Source organism: Cucurbita pepo, chromosome LG13 (assembly GCF_002806865.2).
Source record: "Cucurbita pepo subsp. pepo cultivar mu-cu-16 chromosome LG13, ASM280686v2, whole genome shotgun sequence".
Taxonomy (NCBI): Eukaryota; Viridiplantae; Streptophyta; class Magnoliopsida; order Cucurbitales; family Cucurbitaceae; genus Cucurbita; species Cucurbita pepo.
In genome coordinates this window covers 7,036,269-7,053,606 of record NC_036650.1, presented here as the reverse complement: position 1 = coordinate 7,053,606, position 17,338 = coordinate 7,036,269, and the positions used below count along the sequence as shown (strand labels likewise).

At 34.8% G+C, this 17,338-nt stretch overlaps 3 protein-coding genes across 5 annotated transcripts; all 3 read right to left on the bottom strand.

Moving 5' to 3' along the window:
* Nucleotides 1–6: 6 nt before the first annotated feature.
* Nucleotides 7–5,199, bottom strand: LOC111808822. Of its 3 annotated transcripts, none has more exons than XM_023695021.1 (3): nt 4,848–5,199; nt 1,852–2,144; nt 7–375 (listed from the first exon to the last, which is right to left on the bottom strand). In XM_023695021.1, the coding sequence occupies exons 1-3, from the start codon at nt 4,957–4,959 to the stop codon at nt 259–261; spliced, it is 522 nt and encodes a 173-aa protein (XP_023550789.1). In that variant the 5' UTR covers nt 4,960–5,199; the 3' UTR covers nt 7–258. The 3 variants fall into 3 exon arrangements, with proteins under 3 accessions (XP_023550789.1, XP_023550786.1, XP_023550788.1); XM_023695018.1 differs by lacking the exon at nt 4,848–5,199 and adding an exon at nt 3,742–4,802; XM_023695020.1 differs by lacking the exons at nt 7–375; nt 4,848–5,199 and adding exons at nt 447–1,760; nt 3,742–4,831 and having other exon boundaries at nt 1,806–2,144.
* Nucleotides 5,200–6,772: 1,573 nt separating this feature from the next.
* Nucleotides 6,773–10,147, bottom strand: LOC111808821 (probable phytol kinase 1, chloroplastic). The gene is made up of 6 exons (XM_023695017.1): nt 9,703–10,147; nt 8,545–8,612; nt 8,305–8,436; nt 8,084–8,199; nt 7,892–8,006; nt 6,773–7,042 (listed from the first exon to the last, which is right to left on the bottom strand). The coding sequence occupies exons 1-6, from the start codon at nt 10,015–10,017 to the stop codon at nt 6,856–6,858; spliced, it is 933 nt and encodes a 310-aa protein (XP_023550785.1). The 5' UTR covers nt 10,018–10,147; the 3' UTR covers nt 6,773–6,855.
* Nucleotides 10,148–11,182: 1,035 nt separating this feature from the next.
* On the bottom strand, nt 11,183–16,937 carry LOC111808463 (probable U3 small nucleolar RNA-associated protein 7). The gene is made up of 9 exons (XM_023694448.1): nt 16,635–16,937; nt 16,231–16,314; nt 15,411–15,476; nt 15,220–15,309; nt 14,778–14,910; nt 14,040–14,158; nt 13,357–13,424; nt 12,887–12,935; nt 11,183–12,457 (listed from the first exon to the last, which is right to left on the bottom strand). The coding sequence occupies exons 2-9, from the start codon at nt 16,285–16,287 to the stop codon at nt 11,426–11,428; spliced, it is 1,614 nt and encodes a 537-aa protein (XP_023550216.1). The 5' UTR covers nt 16,288–16,314; nt 16,635–16,937; the 3' UTR covers nt 11,183–11,425.
* Between the last annotated feature and the right edge of the window lie 401 nt (nt 16,938–17,338).

Here is a 17,338-nt window from a genome sequence, read left to right as displayed (position 1 = left end):
GCTTAGTAGCGCAAGCAGGAAGCCTCTTATTAACACTAAACATTGTAGCTGTCGCATCAAAATAGAGAATCACAATGAGACAGCTTCAACTTCAAAATAAGATCATATTCAAGGATTGACAAAGGGTCAGGTCAGGAAATGACTGATTTAACTCGAAATTACAATGGTATGAGAATGGTATGAGCTCGAGATCGATTCTAACACTAAAAAGTAACTTCATCAACATTTTATTAAGGGCTGTTCAAGGCAAACACACAACTAGGTATCCCTGGAATCCTCGTTCTCATCGTCATCGTCTGAACGTCTTTTAGGCCTTCTCTCCTTCCATCTTGCCCATGCCCAACTCAAAATTAGAAACCCTCCTAGGGCATATACCTAAAGCAAATAAATGATCATGTTACAAAAACCCAAAATTAGATGCCCTCCCAGGGCATATACCTAACGCAAATAAATGATCATGTTATAAAAAAGGAGTCATGAAAGCTCAAATTCCAAACAAGTAAATGAAAATATTAGCCAAGGCAGGAGAATAAAAACAAGTAAATGAATTAAAGATTCAATTGTAAGTTCAAACGTTCTATTCTAGTGTATATAAGCTTTTGAACTCTCAATTTTGTGTCCAATAGAACTTAACTTTAAAAGGTATCTAGTATGTCTTTAAACTTTTCGCTTGTGTCCAATAAACCTCTGAATTCTCGATTTGTGTCTAGTAATCCTTCATCTATTCAACATTTAAAAAAACTCACGAATATATTAGACATAAAATTAAAAGGTTAGAGTCCTAGTAGACACAAAAATGAATTTATGTATAAATTTTTTAACGCATCAAAGACTTGTTGGATACATAATTAAAAGTTGAGGAACATACTAGACATTTTAAAAGTTGGACCCAATAGATAAACTTCAAAGTTCGAAGACTAAACTTGTAATTCAACCAAGAATCAAATATTAAAGTAAGATGCTGACGATAATGAACTCTCTACTAGTTGAACAATCCATAGTGGCCCCAGTCCTCTTCCATACTACCTTATCTCTAGATCAATATGAACTTTTCAACCCCTCGTGCACAGAAAAGATAACATAGGAATATAAAGTGAAATTAATAGCACATAGATACAAATGGTTGCAGGCTTCGAATATAAATCAGGCTTGCTCACCCCTCCCTTTGTGTTTAAGCCTTCTTCTCAATTGCTTCTATCTCTTTGCTCCCTTAGATTCAACCATTTTCAAACACTGGCTTTGGAGTTCTCAATTACTATAGCAGCTAGTCATGTTGCTAAAATGCAGATACAATAGGGGGGGAAAACAATTTACCAAGTTGCATTTAGATATCCAGATTCATTTCTGTTCTATCTATCCCCGTTGAAAATTGGAAATTCTTTGTACCTAAATGCTATCCAGAAGATTTCTATCTATCCCCGATGACTGATGAGGTTTAGTTCTCTATTTGCATTAGTACATGAGAGAAATCCTTGCACGTTTCCAAAGATAATGGAGAACTATCCATTGATTAGCCACCAAACAGACCAATTAGCTATCATCTAAAGCTCTAAACTAATCAATAGTAGGTTAAGAAGGGGAAACCAAGGTAGCCGAAAGCTGAAACTATAAGCACAGAAAAGGCAAAACAAAGAACAAGAAAAATCAAACGTTCTCCAACCACCCTCCAAATCACCATTAATGAGATGCTTCAACAGTCAACAATTACTCCCAATTCAGTCAAATCCACAAACACTAAGAGTGCAATATCCCAGCAGCAAGAAGCCAAGCCCAAAACGTCGTGCGCGGTCAAGCCATCAACCATCCTNTCAATTTCATCCAGTTTCCATAAAAACGAAAGAGAAGACAAACCTGCCAGATGACCGCCGGATTGGAAGTCTTGCCGGAGACATCGGCTTCAACCTCCACCGAAGGAACGGCCAAGTTTGCTTTAGGAAACCTCACAAACTCCGGCTTCTGAGCATCGTCGTCGTCCTTCGGACCTTCATCCATCACCGTAGCCGGCGGTTTCTTGCCGCCGTTGATCGGAAGCGGCAATCGGAGGTCGAACTTGGGAAGAAAAGAGAACCAAGTGAAGGGGAATTTAGGGGATTCATCCTCTTTCATCCCAATAACTTTTGGGGTCTCTGACATTTTCTTTGAATCTGAAAAGCAAAAAAAGTGCGATCAACTACAACGACTGCTTCCAGTCATTTTCTTGTTGAAGCGGCGGATAAAACAACCATTTCTTCCTTCCAAAACAGTGTCATTTTCATCCCAAACCCCTAACTTACAAAATTAATAACTTTATTTCTTTATTTGTTTATTTTAATCCACTTAAAATTTTAAACTTTTTTTTTTATTTTTTTATTTTTTATATTTATTAGTTTATAAGATTTAATTATTTAATTTTACCTCTCTTACAAATGCCCTTCATACACTATTTTTCTCGTATTTATATCCTAAATGCTTTTATGTTAAAGAAATGTATAATATAAATAAAAATAAAATGTTTAATCCATCCATGTAAAAAATCAACATAAACTTAATAATTTTTCAACGAATAAAGTTTAAAGCGAAAATGTCATTTTGTTTTCCTCGTACATTCCAGTTCATATATCAATTTTGTATATCTTATTGCCGGATCAAATAAGTACTATTAGAACTTCAGACAAGTTTCTTTCTTCTTTTAGTCTCTTACTATATCCACCCAAGATTGCATTAAGACTAAAATGACTACAAAATAAAAAAATAAAAAATAAAAAAGATTTTGTGGTCATGTGTACAAGTTCTTAAAACTCAAACCCGAACGTGTAAAATCCAATTGTGGGCATATGATGCATTAATCTAAGAAGGATGAAGGGACTTGTAGCAGATTATCTGACCATATAAGTTCACCTGTAACAACATTTCATAGGTGCTCCAAAAATATATGATGTAATGAATAGATTTTTCCTGTTTGTATATGTAGATGTTAGTTAAACCATTTATCTACATAGGTTACTTATGTTCTAAAGCAACCATTCGAGTATATCTACATAGGTTTGTATAGGTTATTGTTGGTTACTACCATTTATCTGCATACATAGGTTACTTATGTTCTAAAGCAACCATTCAGGTATATCTACATAGGTTTGTATAGGCTATTGTTAGTAACAACCATTTATCTACATACATAGGTTACTTATATTTTAAAGCAACCATACGGGTATATCTACATAGGTTTGTATAGGTTGTTAGTTACAACCATTTATCTGCATACATAGGTTACTTATGTTCTAAAGCAACCATTCGGGTATATCTACACAAGTTTGTACAGGTTATTGTTAGTTACAACCAGTTATCTACATACATAGGTTACTTGTGTTCTAAAGCAACCATTCGGGTATATCTACATAGGTTACTTATGTTCTTGAACAAGTACCATTCGAGTGGTATAAATACCCTCCCTTCCATGCTTCCCCATTAAGATTATCATCTTTGATATCAGACCTTTTTCATGACAGAGGACCTAATGGTGGGAAGGAAGGTTGTCAAGGCCTCACAAAATCGACACGGATCAATCCAGTTTGGAGTCCACAACTCCACCAACAATTTGTTCTCCAAAACTAAACACATTCTGGAAACAATAGCTGAACAATTAGAAAGAATTGAAATGAGATTGGTGGGGAAATAAATGGAAGAAATGATAATAATCCTCATCCAAAAAGAAGAAGGGCAACATGAATAAACAGCAAGAATGCTCCAAGAACAGAGACTAACCTTCAGAGAACGCCAAATAAAACTCCCCAATAATTGGCTGCAAGAACATATGCAAGATTACCCTTCCAAGATTTTGATTCTTGTCAGGAAGAGACCTTTCTTCAACAACAACCAGTCTTTGAACAACAAGGAGTGTTCCACAACCCACACCACAGTTTTGAATCACAAGATTATAAGATGGTGATCGATTTGTACGATATACATACATATATATGTATATATGTATATCCTAGAAAAGGTGAAGCTCCAACATTTGGGGTATTTGATGGAAGCAGTAACATTGGCCACCAAATTTACAAATTGATAGGCGCCGACTGCCATGGGAAAAGCAGGACAAACCCATCATGTTTTAATTGTCCAATTGAGGCCTTGATTTCTAGGAGTTCTATCCATATCCTTAATCTTTTCTGTCTACTTTTTACTTGATGACAATGATGAGGATGGTTGGGAGAGGAGTCCCATGTCGACTAATAAAGGAATTGATCATGAGATTACAAGTAAGGAATACAAGTTCATTGATACGAAGACTTTTGGGGAAACTAGAGACAGTCATTAGAGTTTATGCTCAAAGTGGACAATATCATACCGTTGTGGAAGTTCGTAATTTCTCACCAACAGGGGTAGTTGCCTGAGTAGTGGCAAGGCAAGTACCAATTATGAAAACAACATTCATGTGTCCAATAATTCCCAGCTAATTCATAGAAATGATGCGCATTAGGCAATGTGGTGGAAGGCAAATACTTGCTTAACTACTCTTAAATCGTCAAGATCCTTTGTGTTCGAATCGGCAGTCCATAGGCCTCACAAATAAATGAAACAAGAAATTGAGAAGAACACAAAAAACACAATTTCAACAATTTTGAGACTCTTCCTCAACGGTTCCTCCACCATTAAACCAAACTGACATTTGACATTTTAAAACACTCAATCAAACGAAATTTCGCGCAAAATGAATCAGAATATCAAATCTCTCACAACAACCACTTACTAAATCCATACAGAAATAAAAAGGAGGCAGTGTAGAAATTAAAAACAACTTCAACCAAAAAGATCGAACATATAATAAGAAACTAAAATCAAACAAATATTCAGTCAAAAAGTGATACCGAGAGATGTATCTGGAGGAGATAGATGAAGACGAATGGAAAGCTCTAAGGAGCTCAGAGAAGAGAGCAAGCGGCGGCCAATAACCAGATCGCGAAGCCGATGAAGCGACATAGTGATCCTCCTGCAAAGAACAGATTCATATGCAGAAATCGCGTATTTGACTTTGAAATATGAACAAAATTGCGAAGCCGCAAAGCCGGAGGTCGGAGCAGAATCACCGGACGGCCGCTTGTGAGTAGAAGTTCCGATTGAATTTGAATCAGCTTAAAGACATAATTGGAGTCTTAAGCTCAAGCTTCCCGCCATGAGGAAAGTTTTTTATGATCTAAATTTCATTACGGAATATGTTAAGGAAATTTAAAACAAAAACAGAATTAGGAAATAAATTTATTAAAAAAAAATCAATTTCTACCCTAATTTTTTTAATTAAAAAAATATGAAAATCCAAGAAAATGTATTTTATATCTGATAAAATTAAAAATTAAAATTTAGGATATAAATCATTACGTTAAAAATAAATCTTTATTTACTTTTTTTTTTTCTCTCTTTAAAGTTTATATATATTTTTTCTNTTTTTTCAATTCTTAGGATATTAACCTCTCCAGCGACAAACTACCAAATTTAAAATTTTACCATTAATTAAATATTTTTAAAATTCAAGAACAATTATTGTATTAAATTTAATTTGGATCTAAATGGGTCAATTAATAATAATTTTGATATATAAAAAATAATGTCAATATATTGTATAAAGACTAATCTAAAAAAACCAATAATAAATTAGTAGCATAGACAAAAACAAAACAAAACACACGATGATCTAAGTGTTATTTTTGCTGCAATATTATGACATCGATGTTCACCAGATCCCGAACTTCTATATATAGTTTTTGGGGTTGGTTTCACCCGATGGTAATACAATAACAGAGTTATTTTATTATTTTTTTTTTTTCGATCTCATGAGAGTTCATGTTAATTAACAAACTAAAAATAACACTTTTAGTTCAAGAGTGGAAAATATTATAAATAGCTTATAAAGTCATTTAATTAACAATACTAATGAAAATATGTCACGCTATCTTAGTCGGATTATATTAATTTTTTCTTTCTTGTAGAGACATTCAAAAAACCGATACACCCGCACAACAGATAAATGAAAATTTTTAAATTACATTGGTATACAAAATTCACCTCAATATAACTAATTTAATTTTTTTATTATCATTAATGTAAAAATATATATTTAAAAAATTGAGTAGTCAGTTCAGTTCAAAAATACTTTATATTAAAAAAAAATACCCATACCCATAAAATTTTAAAAGCTTTTTACCATATAAAAAAAAAGTTTAAAATACTTTTAACTATTATATCCTTATCAATATTCCATAAATTATCTCTAAACTTTTTTTTTTTTTTACGCAACTTTCAAAAATGTAAAACTTTTTAAAAAAAAATTGAAGTTATTAGTGAGATTTTTGAAAACTCAAAACATATTTGTTTAATAAAAGTTTTAAGAGTTTTTTAAACAGAATATTATAAATTTTTTGAAATTTTTATTTTTTTTCTGGAGTGAAACTTTAAAACTGTAGGGATATTTTTATTAATTTAGACAAAATTGTGATAATTACATTTTAAATTTCTATTTCAATTTTATAGTTAAAAAAAAAAAAAAAACTTTTACTGACGTAAAAGGTGACAGTGAATTTAATTAAAGTAGAAAAGACAATGGAGGCACCTGACAATACGATACCTCATATTACCTTAGGATTAAAAACAAAGTGAGTCAGTCAAATATCTCCTGGAGGACTGGCAGCTGCTGCTGTACCTGAACTCAACTCACAATCCTTTTAAATAATTAAATGTCAAAATCCCAATATTAATTTCGTAAAAATTCAAGGCATATAATATATTTTAATAAAATTTCTATGAAAATATGATAATCATTGGAATTAAGGGTAAATAATTATGGTTTTATTTTCCTGAATAATTAAAATTCATAATAAGATTTTAAGTATTGAAAGTGAGAAAGGCTACTACCATGCTGACCAGTGGTACTGATATGTTATCGTCTACTACATTTGCAATTGGGAGAGACTCCACCACTGTTGCCACCACAGAAACTAAACCAACTTTTTGCACTGTTTTTCCCCAATCCAACTCCAGATATCCAAGAGCTGAGAAATAGTACAGCATTCTACACACATAGCAACCACGTTTACAAACTCAAACTACGTGTTTGTTTCGAGAGTGGATTTGGAATAGTTATACTACGTACATGTTTCCAGAGAGTGGATTTGAAATAGTTATATACGTACATGTTTGTAGAGAGTGGATTTGAAATAGTTATACTACGTACATGTTTCCAGAGAGTGGATTTGAAATAGTTAAGCTACATACATGTTCGAGAGTGATTTCAAAATAGTTAAACTACATACAGAGAGAATGGATTTGAAATAGTTAATCTAGATACATGTTCGAGAGAGTGGATTTGAAAATAGTTAAACTACGTACATGTTCGAGAGAGTGGATTTGAAAATAGTTAAACTACGTACATGTTCGAGAGAGTGGATTTGAAAATAGTTAAGCTACAAACATGTTCCAAGAGAGTGGATTTGAAATAGTTAAACCACATATATGTTCGAGAGAGTGGATTTGAAATAGTTAAGCTACAAACATGTTCTCAAGAGTGGATTTGAAATAGTTAAACTATATACATGTTCAAGAGAGTGGATTTGAAATCGTTAAACTACATACATGTTCGAGAGAGTGGATTTGAAATCGTTAAACTATGTACATGTTCGAGAGAGTGGATTTGAAATAGTTAAACTACGTACATGTTCGAGAGTGAATTTGAAATAGTTAAACTACAGACATGTTCAAGAGTGGATTTGAAATAGTTAAAGAGTGATTTCGAAATAGTTAAAATCAGTTCAGAATATCTGATCAAATCTCTAAATATGTAAAATCGAAAGTGAATTTATTTTGAAAGGACCCCAAACACGATTTTAGTTTGGGTGGATATAGAAAAGCAAAAAGAACTCACCCAATGGAGACACCAAATCCAAAGAAGAACATTGATATGCTACCAACCCAACTCTTCTTCTGATTATAAGGAAGCCTTTTGGATCCAAACCTTCTTCCCATAATATCAGCAATACCTGCAGTTAAGTCGACACGAGTTAGCAGTTATAACAGTACTAGAACTGGGAAGGTATCTAAAGATGATGAAAATTACCATCTCCTCCACACATCATTCCCAATGAGATAATACCAGCTGGAGATTCACGCCAGAAGACAACAGCTGAAAAAATCAGTATAAGAACATAATATAGAGGGCCTCTCAGCAATTCCCTGTAGATTTGAGATCATATATCCAAACTGATTAAAGGGGTTCTAGTTGAGGTATATAATTTAAGGAATTCATGAATTCTGAAAGGGTGGGAGATAGAACTTTACGCCGGTTTTCCTTCCCGAGTAAGCGATTTTAAAAGTCCTTCATCTTTGGCTAATGAGAGGCCATTGATAACGAGCCTCAAGCAATTCACAGTCGGAACTATTGAAGCGAAGTATCGAGCTTCCATTGACGTGCTATTCTAGAATCAAAACGATATACAAAAGTGGTTGAGAAACACCCAGATTTAACTAATTGGTATGCAAAATCAATGAGGCTGAGTAACATCTCAGGCTTAGGATTACCTGAACATAGGCCAAGACATCATGAAAAGCAATCCGGACAATATGTGGACAAGTTTTCTGCTCAATTTCTGTTTCATTGATGTTATTCATCAGAAGGAACAAGGAATTCAATAATTTCTATGAGATTTCCCTCCTCTGTCATGTAAACTAATATTCCCCCACTGCCACAAAACTAATGAGCGGCTAATTTGTATGATAAAAGAATTGATATCTTGTTCAAGAAGTTTAAACAAAAGAAAGTTAGCTGTGCAGAGAGAGTGGTAAATTTCTATTTGAACACTACACTGTTCTAATCGACTTCTCTGATCGACAAGTACTAGAGCACAGCTACCCCAATAAACAGTGTTAGATGAACACAACTCTCCACGATGGTATGATATTGTCCACTTTGAGCCGAAGCTCTCATGGCTTTGCTTTGGGCTTCCCCAAAAGGCCTCACACCAATGAAAAGAGTATTCCTTGATTATAAACTCATGATCATTCTCTAAATTAGCCGAGGTGGAACTTTCATCCAACAAACAGGATGCTAATAGAAACTAAACAGACCAGGACAGATCCAAGAACGTCGAAGTGTAAGCCTAGAAAACCTAAACCAAGAGGAAGATACGTAAAGGCAATCGGTTACCTTGGCAGTAATGCTTCCAAAACATTTCAAAAAGGCCAATGGGAATTCTGATACTATGTTTGTAAAATTACCTGATTCAGGTTCTGTTCATAGTTCCTACTAGCTAAACGCAATGAATTACTTACTACTTATATGACGTTTCCGTATCTACTCTAGTTCATCTAAGCAAGCGAGAAGCGCAAGGTTTTCGATTAGCTTGCAATGTAGAGAATCTTGCCAGAATTTACAATTTAAACTCTGCATCTAGAAATTTCCGGATTTAGTAAACAGCTCCCAAGAAATTTTGGTTCCACTTTCAGTTCGAGAAAGGAAATCTGGAAAAGCATTTTTTCATTACAATCCATCGCTCTTCCATTTGTGGAAATCGAAACAAACCTTTCTAAGGCACAAACTAAAATGTACACATCGTTTTCCCTAATTAATCATATGCGCACGTAGTATCCAGATCACCACTCGCGCACATATTACTAACTCGATACTATCACAAAAATGAGTTCCAAGTGCGATCAAGGAAGGAAATGAATCCGACGAACCTGTTGAATCAGATTCCGCTGGGTGAGTTGGTCGAATCCGAGAACAAGCGAGTAGGCGCCGGCGAGAACAGCCGCCGTAGCTCCGGCATCATGCAGAATATCACCGGAAACAGCGCGTGGAGGCAAAACACGGCTAGAGGACAAAGATGGAATCCGAAATGCTGGTGGTGTACAGCGGAAAGTTCGGAAAGGTAGAATTAGAATCCGAGGTTGCCTCTGTACACCGGACGAAGAAACGACGGTGGTGGTCGTAATCCGGTCATGGCGGCAGCGGCGGAGAAGACAATCAGAGCGGCTAAGAGCCAAGAGGGCCATGGTGGAAATTCCACGGCCAGACAGCAAGGCAGCCACTGAAATGGAACGGCAAATGCAAATTTATTCTATTATAAATTATATAATTAAAAAGAATAACACTCGTTGAAAACAATGACTACACGCCGGACCAAAGGAGACCGGTTTAAGAAAGAAATATACGGTTCACAATATTCTATATAATGAGAGAATTAAAAAAATTGACTCATTTTATTTATTTATTTATTTCTCTAACTTATATTTTCAAACTTAATTGACAATTAAATTACATTTAAATCATTTTTTGGTCCAATTTTTACATTTCTCATATTTTTATTTACATTTTTTTAAAATATCTACTTTTTGCCCTTAAATTTTATATATTATCGAGGAAATATCGATAAATGAGAGGAAAAAAAACTGTACATTTTAGCTTATAGCTCATATGATCTAATATATAACATTATTCAGTTCACCGACATATAGTAGCTATACTCGAATATTTCAAACCATTTATTTTTTCTTTACAATCTTATCACCAAGCATTCAAAGCCACTAAAAATCTTCATTGGTGTCAAGCCTCCTCGAACGCAGTAAAAAATGACAAAGACTCCAAAGGAGTCGAGCCTCGATTAAGGGAAGGCGCACTTTGTTCGAGGAGAGGTGTTGGATGATAAAAGTCACACATCGGCTAATTTAGGGAATGATCATGAGTTTTTAATCCAGAAATACTCTCTCCATCTCGGGAATGATCATGAGTTTTTAATCCAGAAATACTCTCTCCATCTCCATTGGAACGAGGCACTTTTGAGAATCCATTGGAACGAGGCCTTTTGAGAATCCATTGGAACGAGGCCTTTTGGGAAGCCAAAAGCAAAGCCATGAGAGCTTATGCTCAAAGTAGACAATATCATACCATTGTGGAAAGTCGTGTTCGTCTAACATCGTTTATATATTGTTCGAAGAAATTACGATTAAAATTTAGTGTAAAAATAAATACATAATGATAAATTTAAAAGAAAAAATTAAAAATTTCACCTAAATAATTGGTATTAACTTGATAAAAGGGCAATAAAGCAGGAAATTAACCTATTGAAGACCTGAACCTATATGAAGTTTTTTACTTCAGCTATTTAATATTAATCTTCTAGAAAAAAAAAATTAAAATATTAGTAAAAAAAAAAAAAAAAAANAAGGCAAATATTATCTGATTCTGATCCAAATTGGAAATAAAGATATCCAGCAACACTAAATTAATGTGCATGCTTGTGTGATTGAAGCAAGCAAACACTACAAAGGAAATCAAACCTTCTTGCCCACTTTTTTTTGTTTTTCTTAATGAAACAAACAAAATTTATGAACAACAATGCTCAATAATAATAATCTATAGATTAGATAGACTACAAAACTATGATGAATGTAAAAGTTATGATCAAGTTGCAGTTTTCTTACGAGCGAATCTCTGTAAGGACTTGGGAAGTTCGACATCGTCGCCCGACCTCGGTCTCTTTCGAGACAACTCTTCTTCTTCCTTGATCTGTTCTTGAAGGAAAGGCTTTTTGGACTTGTCGATAATTTCGCGTTTCTTCTTTTCTCTCTTGGTTGGCTTATTCCTTCCCTTTGTTTTCTTCTTCATGGTGATGCTCTTTGCAGCATCAATTGCAGACTCCTCTTCAGCTTCTCTTTCCTTCTTTGTCTTCTTTTCTTTCTTCTTTACGGTCATAACCGTACCAATTTTCGAGGGGTTGAGAGAAATTGTCTCGGGAGGAAGCTTATCGAGAAGAGATCGAACCTCCTTTTCTCTACGCTGTTTCGATGTCTCGAAGGGGTTTGCTACCCAAGTATCGAAGTTGGGTTCACCGGATCCTGGAATGAGGATGCTAGACCAACCCATTGAGTGACCTATGCCTAAAACATCTTCATAAGGTCTAAACAGTATCTTTCCTATTTGGTAGCCCTTCACCATTGAGTGGGACATATACCTTGTGTAGTTCTGAGATCCAGCTAAATCACCCAGAATCTGTACATACGACCCTGTGCCACAAGCAAGTAGCCCTTTCTGGCTGAAGTCTAATGTCTTAGCATGCCCAGGCAGGGTCTGAAGCACCTCAAACTTCCTCAAGTCCCAGAGCTTAATTTTCCGCTCGCAACCAGATGTAGCCATGAGATGGCCATTCGGGTGGAATGCGAGTGCTGACACAGGCCCTTGATGACAAAGCATCTTTACAAGAGGAGAAGAGCTTGTAGGCTTCCACATCACAACTGAACCACCTGAATGACCAGTTGCTATAACCCCATTGAACGGGTTTACCTGCATTACATCGGTACGGCCTAACCCGGTACGGAAGACACCGGCCATGCTACCTGTTGTTACATCTTGATAGTGAAGCTGTCCAAACTTGTTTATGGATGCCAAAAGGAAGTGATTTTTCAGAAATTGAAGCCTCAAGACTGATCCATGCTCCTAAAACATTTTTTTTTAGAATTCTTTGGTCAGTTCTACACATGATAATATGTGCTTTAGAGAACGAACAAAGACACCTCTCCCCTACAGGGTATTTACGGTTGTAGAATTGAAACACTTTTAATATCAACATAATACACTAAATGAATTAAAAGAAGATTCAACTAATTATCAAAGGTCAGACATAATGGTCCCTATACATATTGGCCTACAACATTGAGCATGCTATGATAACTCAATGAAGACATGAATCAGACTCATTTGCAATTTAAGAGTTCTCCGTCAATGTATTGAAGTTCAAACATCATCAAACATATAAACTACACTTTTAAGGGAAAACTGCGAACAGTATTCCATGTATTCAAACTAACTTCCAGATTGAGAAATATAGACGTAAAGAAGATCACTCAAATAGTAGTATATACTAACCTTAAGGCAATGAAGCTCTGTGCCATCCCGATTATAAATGTACGGATACCTGTTAAATTTCAAAATACTCCATTATTTTATCAAATATTTTTTTGAAACAAAACATTACAATGGTGTATAGCGTGAAATTGCATAATCTGGATGTAAGTATGATGAATTGACTTAAAGGTCTAATATCTGGATATAAGCATGAAGATTTGATTTAAAGCCCTAATATCAGGAACTGTTTTTCTTTATCCTTTGGGAGAGTTAGGGGATAGGAGGAGGGGGTAATCATCAGATAGATTCTACAATAAATCCAGAATCGTAAATTTCTTGTAATAAATGAAATGCCTCCATTTGAGCATCCAATTGTGCAAAAATAAGGAGTTAATTATTGTCTAAAAAAAAAAAAAAACAGAAAGCATCTAATAAATAGACATGTATGAACCAACAATCAACAATCAAGAATGAGAAAAAAGAACGCGTACTTTTTTTGCGCAGCAGCAAAGAACAGCTCATTGTGCAAGAAGACCACATCACGAACAGTTTCCTTAACCTGAAAACAGTTGACTGTGAGCAATGACTATAAACTCATGTTCTAGAATAACTCTAATTAGTAATAATATGAAATGACTATAAAATTTTAGTTTAGTGTTCATCATATATCAAATCCTCATGCTCATTATACATGGTTCTCTATCATTGCATTAAGTAGTCTTGTCATCTACCATATTCAATATTTGTATCCCACTTCTCAAGAACTATAATTGGAGCAACAGATGCAGCACAATTATTTTGCAAAAGGAATGCAAGGCATAGAATGAAGTTCAGTTCAAATAATCACAAATCATGCAATCATTCTTTACGTCACTTCCTGCATTAAGACTTCCATGTACCCCAACATCAAGTTCACAAACATTTACGTCACAAATGTCAACAGAAGCATGCAGAACAATCAATTCAAGTCAAAATTAAAAAGTTGTCTACATTAGCACCTGGTAAATATGAGTGTCAACCATGAATGATAATATTATTTAATCCAGAACAATTTTACATCCAACTTATGGTAAAATTTGTCAATTCACTTCTTATTCTAGCATTGATGAAAATCTCTTTTTTATATAAATTCATATCAAATCAACTTAATCTAATAAGGGTGATCACCATATACCTGAAACTCTTTAATTAAATTGAGGTCCTTCATATCTACAAGGGCCAGGTGACCCTTACGTCCGGCAATGGCCATGTATCTACCGTTTAAAGTATAGTCGAGAGAATATGGTCCAAGAGCTGCACATATGAATTCAATAATAAAAATTAATGCTGAAATTTAAGGCAAATTATGAATGGAACTTCCCTAGAATGAGAATTATATATATATATATATATATATATATTGAAGAAACTAATTGCATAGAAGAGAGAGAGGAAAGCCAAGCACAAACTTAAGGGGTACAAAAATGACAAGATGTGCATTTTGGGGCCATTTCGATCACATAAAATGACAAAGTGCGAAAGGAAATATTGAAGTTATGTTACAACATGAAAGATCAGCCGTCTTCTAGAGAACACTTGGAAAAGAATAACAAAAAATAAGACCTGATGGAAAATAGAAGTCTCCATTACATAAATCTCAAAGAAGAGTACATCTCAATGTAGTTAAAAATCTGGCAACCAGAAAATTGAAATAATTTCTACATATCATGAAAACCACATTGCTTGCAACCGAACCTAAGCCAAAATTTACAACGTCACAGAGTACAAACATGTTGGCTAGGCAATAGAAGTCAAGGGCCAACAATGAGAAGAAGAAACACAAGCAAATAAAAGGGAACAAATATTATAATAATGGTTTCAAGGAAAATGGTATCAGGTATGACAAAGAATGCACAATGGCTATAAGAGTAACCTGGTAAAATAATATCATGTTGATTTCTTCTACTTAAGATATCTACTTCTTGAGAAATTGTTTCTTGTCTAATTCTCCATGTCTTCTCCAATCCTTCAGCCTCCAAGTAGCCTCCTTCACTTGGCATAAGCCACTAAAAATAAAATAAAAAATTAATAAATCAAAGGAAAAAAGTTCAAATGCAAGGGAAAAAATTCAAATAAAAGGAGGGAAATGTGAAGTCTAGTTGAACTTCGATCATTAAATAAAATCTTTGAGCTCATTTCATAGAAACAAATTCTCTTGTCTAATGCTATCAAGTGCATCCTGAAGAGCTTGTGGTTTGACAAGGGAGGGAATAGATGTGGTCATTTAGCTTTAAGGGTCACCTCTTCATGGTATACCTCTTGTATTTATGCTGATTGGAGACATAATTTAAGAGATTTAAAGAATGAGAATTTACCTTCTCGACCTTGGCAGCAGCTTTAGCAGATTTCCCATATAAATCTTCTATGACAGAAAGTTGACCCTTCAACTTTTTATCTTTCAGAACCTAGAAAGAGACATTCAGCATCAAACATTATAACGAAGATTTAAAAGGGGGATAAGAAAATACAAATAGAAAAATGTAGTGCATAAAGCCCATATCCATACCTCTAGATTAGCACCTTCTCCTCGTAGATACTTTTTAATCTTCACGTCTTCCTCATTTAATACCTCCTGCATAGAAGTATGTGACTGACATGAGAAAACATCACCTAGAAGTTCAAAGTTGAGATGGAGAAAATAACAAGAAAGTGGGATATAAAACAAAAATTCATTTGAAATGCGTTGACAACCGAGACACAAGGTTGATATAAGTTTAAACACACCCAAGCTAGTAGTACTTCACATCAATCACATTCCGAATCATAGTAATCCATTCATGGACAAAATTATGTGTCGCCATACTTTTTTAAAGGACCTTGAAAAACTCATAGGACGGATTTTCTCCACATATTTGGAACTCAATCATTAAAAATGGAAATTTGTATACTAGATGATATAAAGTTAAACACTCTAGGGTGGCCCAATGGTCAAAAGGCCAATTTGTATACTACATGCCTTCAAGATCACAAGTTTGATTCCGATTGATGTCTCTTCAATTTTATTCTAAGAAAAACTGTTACTTTTATGGAAGAAAATCATAAGTTCAAATTAAATATTCTACAAGTTTCTAAATGTCAAATGCTGTGGAGTTGTATAATTGTCCAAGGGAATTAGTAAGGCCCGAGGCAGTCTACATACAAACGATATAGTAAAAATAGATGCGGATAAATCAATAAAATCATGACTTAATTGTAATCATTTATCAAACAAAAATTTGTCGGTCAGCTCATGAAGTTCTCTATGCATAAGGCTCCATAAGAAGCGCATTACTAAATAAATACGACCTATGGGAAGGACGTGTATACACAAAGTATATATATAGCACCTGTTCGGTCGGAGGAAGAATCCTTTCAGCAACCGGATTTCCTAGTTCTTCCTCCATTTAGCTAGTTAACAACGTCTTCGAAAACTGCACGTATTCAGATAAATGAACAACATGAGAAAAACCATGGATTATATATATACGACGCTTCAAAAGAGGCACAACCAAGTTCCACCAACACTCGGATTTCTTTCAGGATACGAAAAATCAACAATGTATACGAAGCTTTCCCCACGTCGTTACTTTTACCAAGGCAAATAACAGAGGACGCAATAAACGAGAAAAATCAAGTAAAACAACTGATATGCCACGACGGAAAGCAGACCTCCACGAACTGTCATTCTCCATGAGAGCGGGAAAGAAACAACAAACTATAAACTTCCATGATTATCAGAAAGCGTCAATACCTAGTTTGAGCACCAAGGCGGAGTTTAAAAGTACTAAATCGATTGCGCCGTTCTCGATCCTGCGCGCTTGAAGTAACGAATAGAGTATGTTTCAGGTAGAATGCGGGCTGCAGAAGAAGACGAGGTTGTCGTGGCGGCGCGAGGTTGCAGCAGAAGTGATATAATAAGAGGAGAAAGAGAAGCGACGGTGGAGCGTGCCGGCGGGAATCCGCAGTGCGGCTGCTGCAGCGGTGGAAGGGTAAGAAGAATGCAAAAGCGAGGGAAAAAAAGACGGAGTCTGCACTAGTTCGATTAGGTTTATTTCTTTTTCTTTTCGTTTTTATAACATAACATATAATAAAAATATATATATTAAAGAAGGTGAGGCTAAAGATGTAATTTTACTTCACCTTTCAAAATAAATAAATCATATAGTTTTTGTTACTGGTTAGTTTTTTTTTTTTTTAATTTTTTTCTAAAGAAAAAATGTTGACTTTTAATTTATATATAATTTAAAAGAAAACAATGGTCTTCAGCCTAATCAGTCTAGCGCGGATGGCATTACTAAACCCGCTGGATGAGAAAGAAGTGAGAAGAAGGTCTTTCTCCTGAACCTCTCCCCGATTTCACCCCTTCCTGATACAGTCGGGACCCGTACTCGAATTTCAGCCACTGTAGTTCAAATGCAGCCTGACGACAGTGAAGGAAGTAGTTGTTGTCATTAT

What these genes read in the sequence shown, in the direction of transcription:
- LOC111808822 (XM_023695018.1), bottom strand. Translation starts at nt 3,949, where the DNA reads ATGTATGTATATCGTACAAATCGATCACCATCTTATAATCTTGTGATT. An exon ending in TTATTTGGCGTTCTCTGAAG is followed by an intron (nt 2,145 to 3,741) that starts GTTAGTCTCTGT and finishes TTTGCTTTTCAG; the next exon opens with ATTCAAAGAAAATGTCAGAG. An exon ending in ATCCGGCGGTCATCTGGCAG is followed by an intron (nt 376 to 1,851) that starts GTTTGTCTTCTC and finishes TATTTGCTTTAG; the next exon opens with GTATATGCCCTAGGAGGGTT.
- LOC111808821 (XM_023695017.1), bottom strand. Translation starts at nt 10,017, where the DNA reads ATGGCCCTCTTGGCTCTTAGCCGCTCTGATTGTCTTCTCCGCCGCTGC. An exon ending in AGCGGAATCTGATTCAACAG is followed by an intron (nt 8,613 to 9,702) that starts GTTCGTCGGATT and finishes TCAATGAAACAG; the next exon opens with AAATTGAGCAGAAAACTTGT. An exon ending in AATGATGTGTGGAGGAGATG is followed by an intron (nt 8,007 to 8,083) that starts GTAATTTTCATC and finishes ACTTAACTGCAG; the next exon opens with GTATTGCTGATATTATGGGA.
- LOC111808463 (XM_023694448.1), bottom strand. Translation starts at nt 16,287, where the DNA reads ATGGAGGAAGAACTAGGAAATCCGGTTGCTGAAAGGATTCTTCCTCCG. An exon ending in ACATGATATTATTTTACCAG is followed by an intron (nt 14,159 to 14,777) that starts GTTACTCTTATA and finishes TCATATGTGCAG; the next exon opens with CTCTTGGACCATATTCTCTC. An exon ending in TTTGCTGCTGCGCAAAAAAA is followed by an intron (nt 12,936 to 13,356) that starts GTACGCGTTCTT and finishes GAAATTTAACAG; the next exon opens with GTATCCGTACATTTATAATC.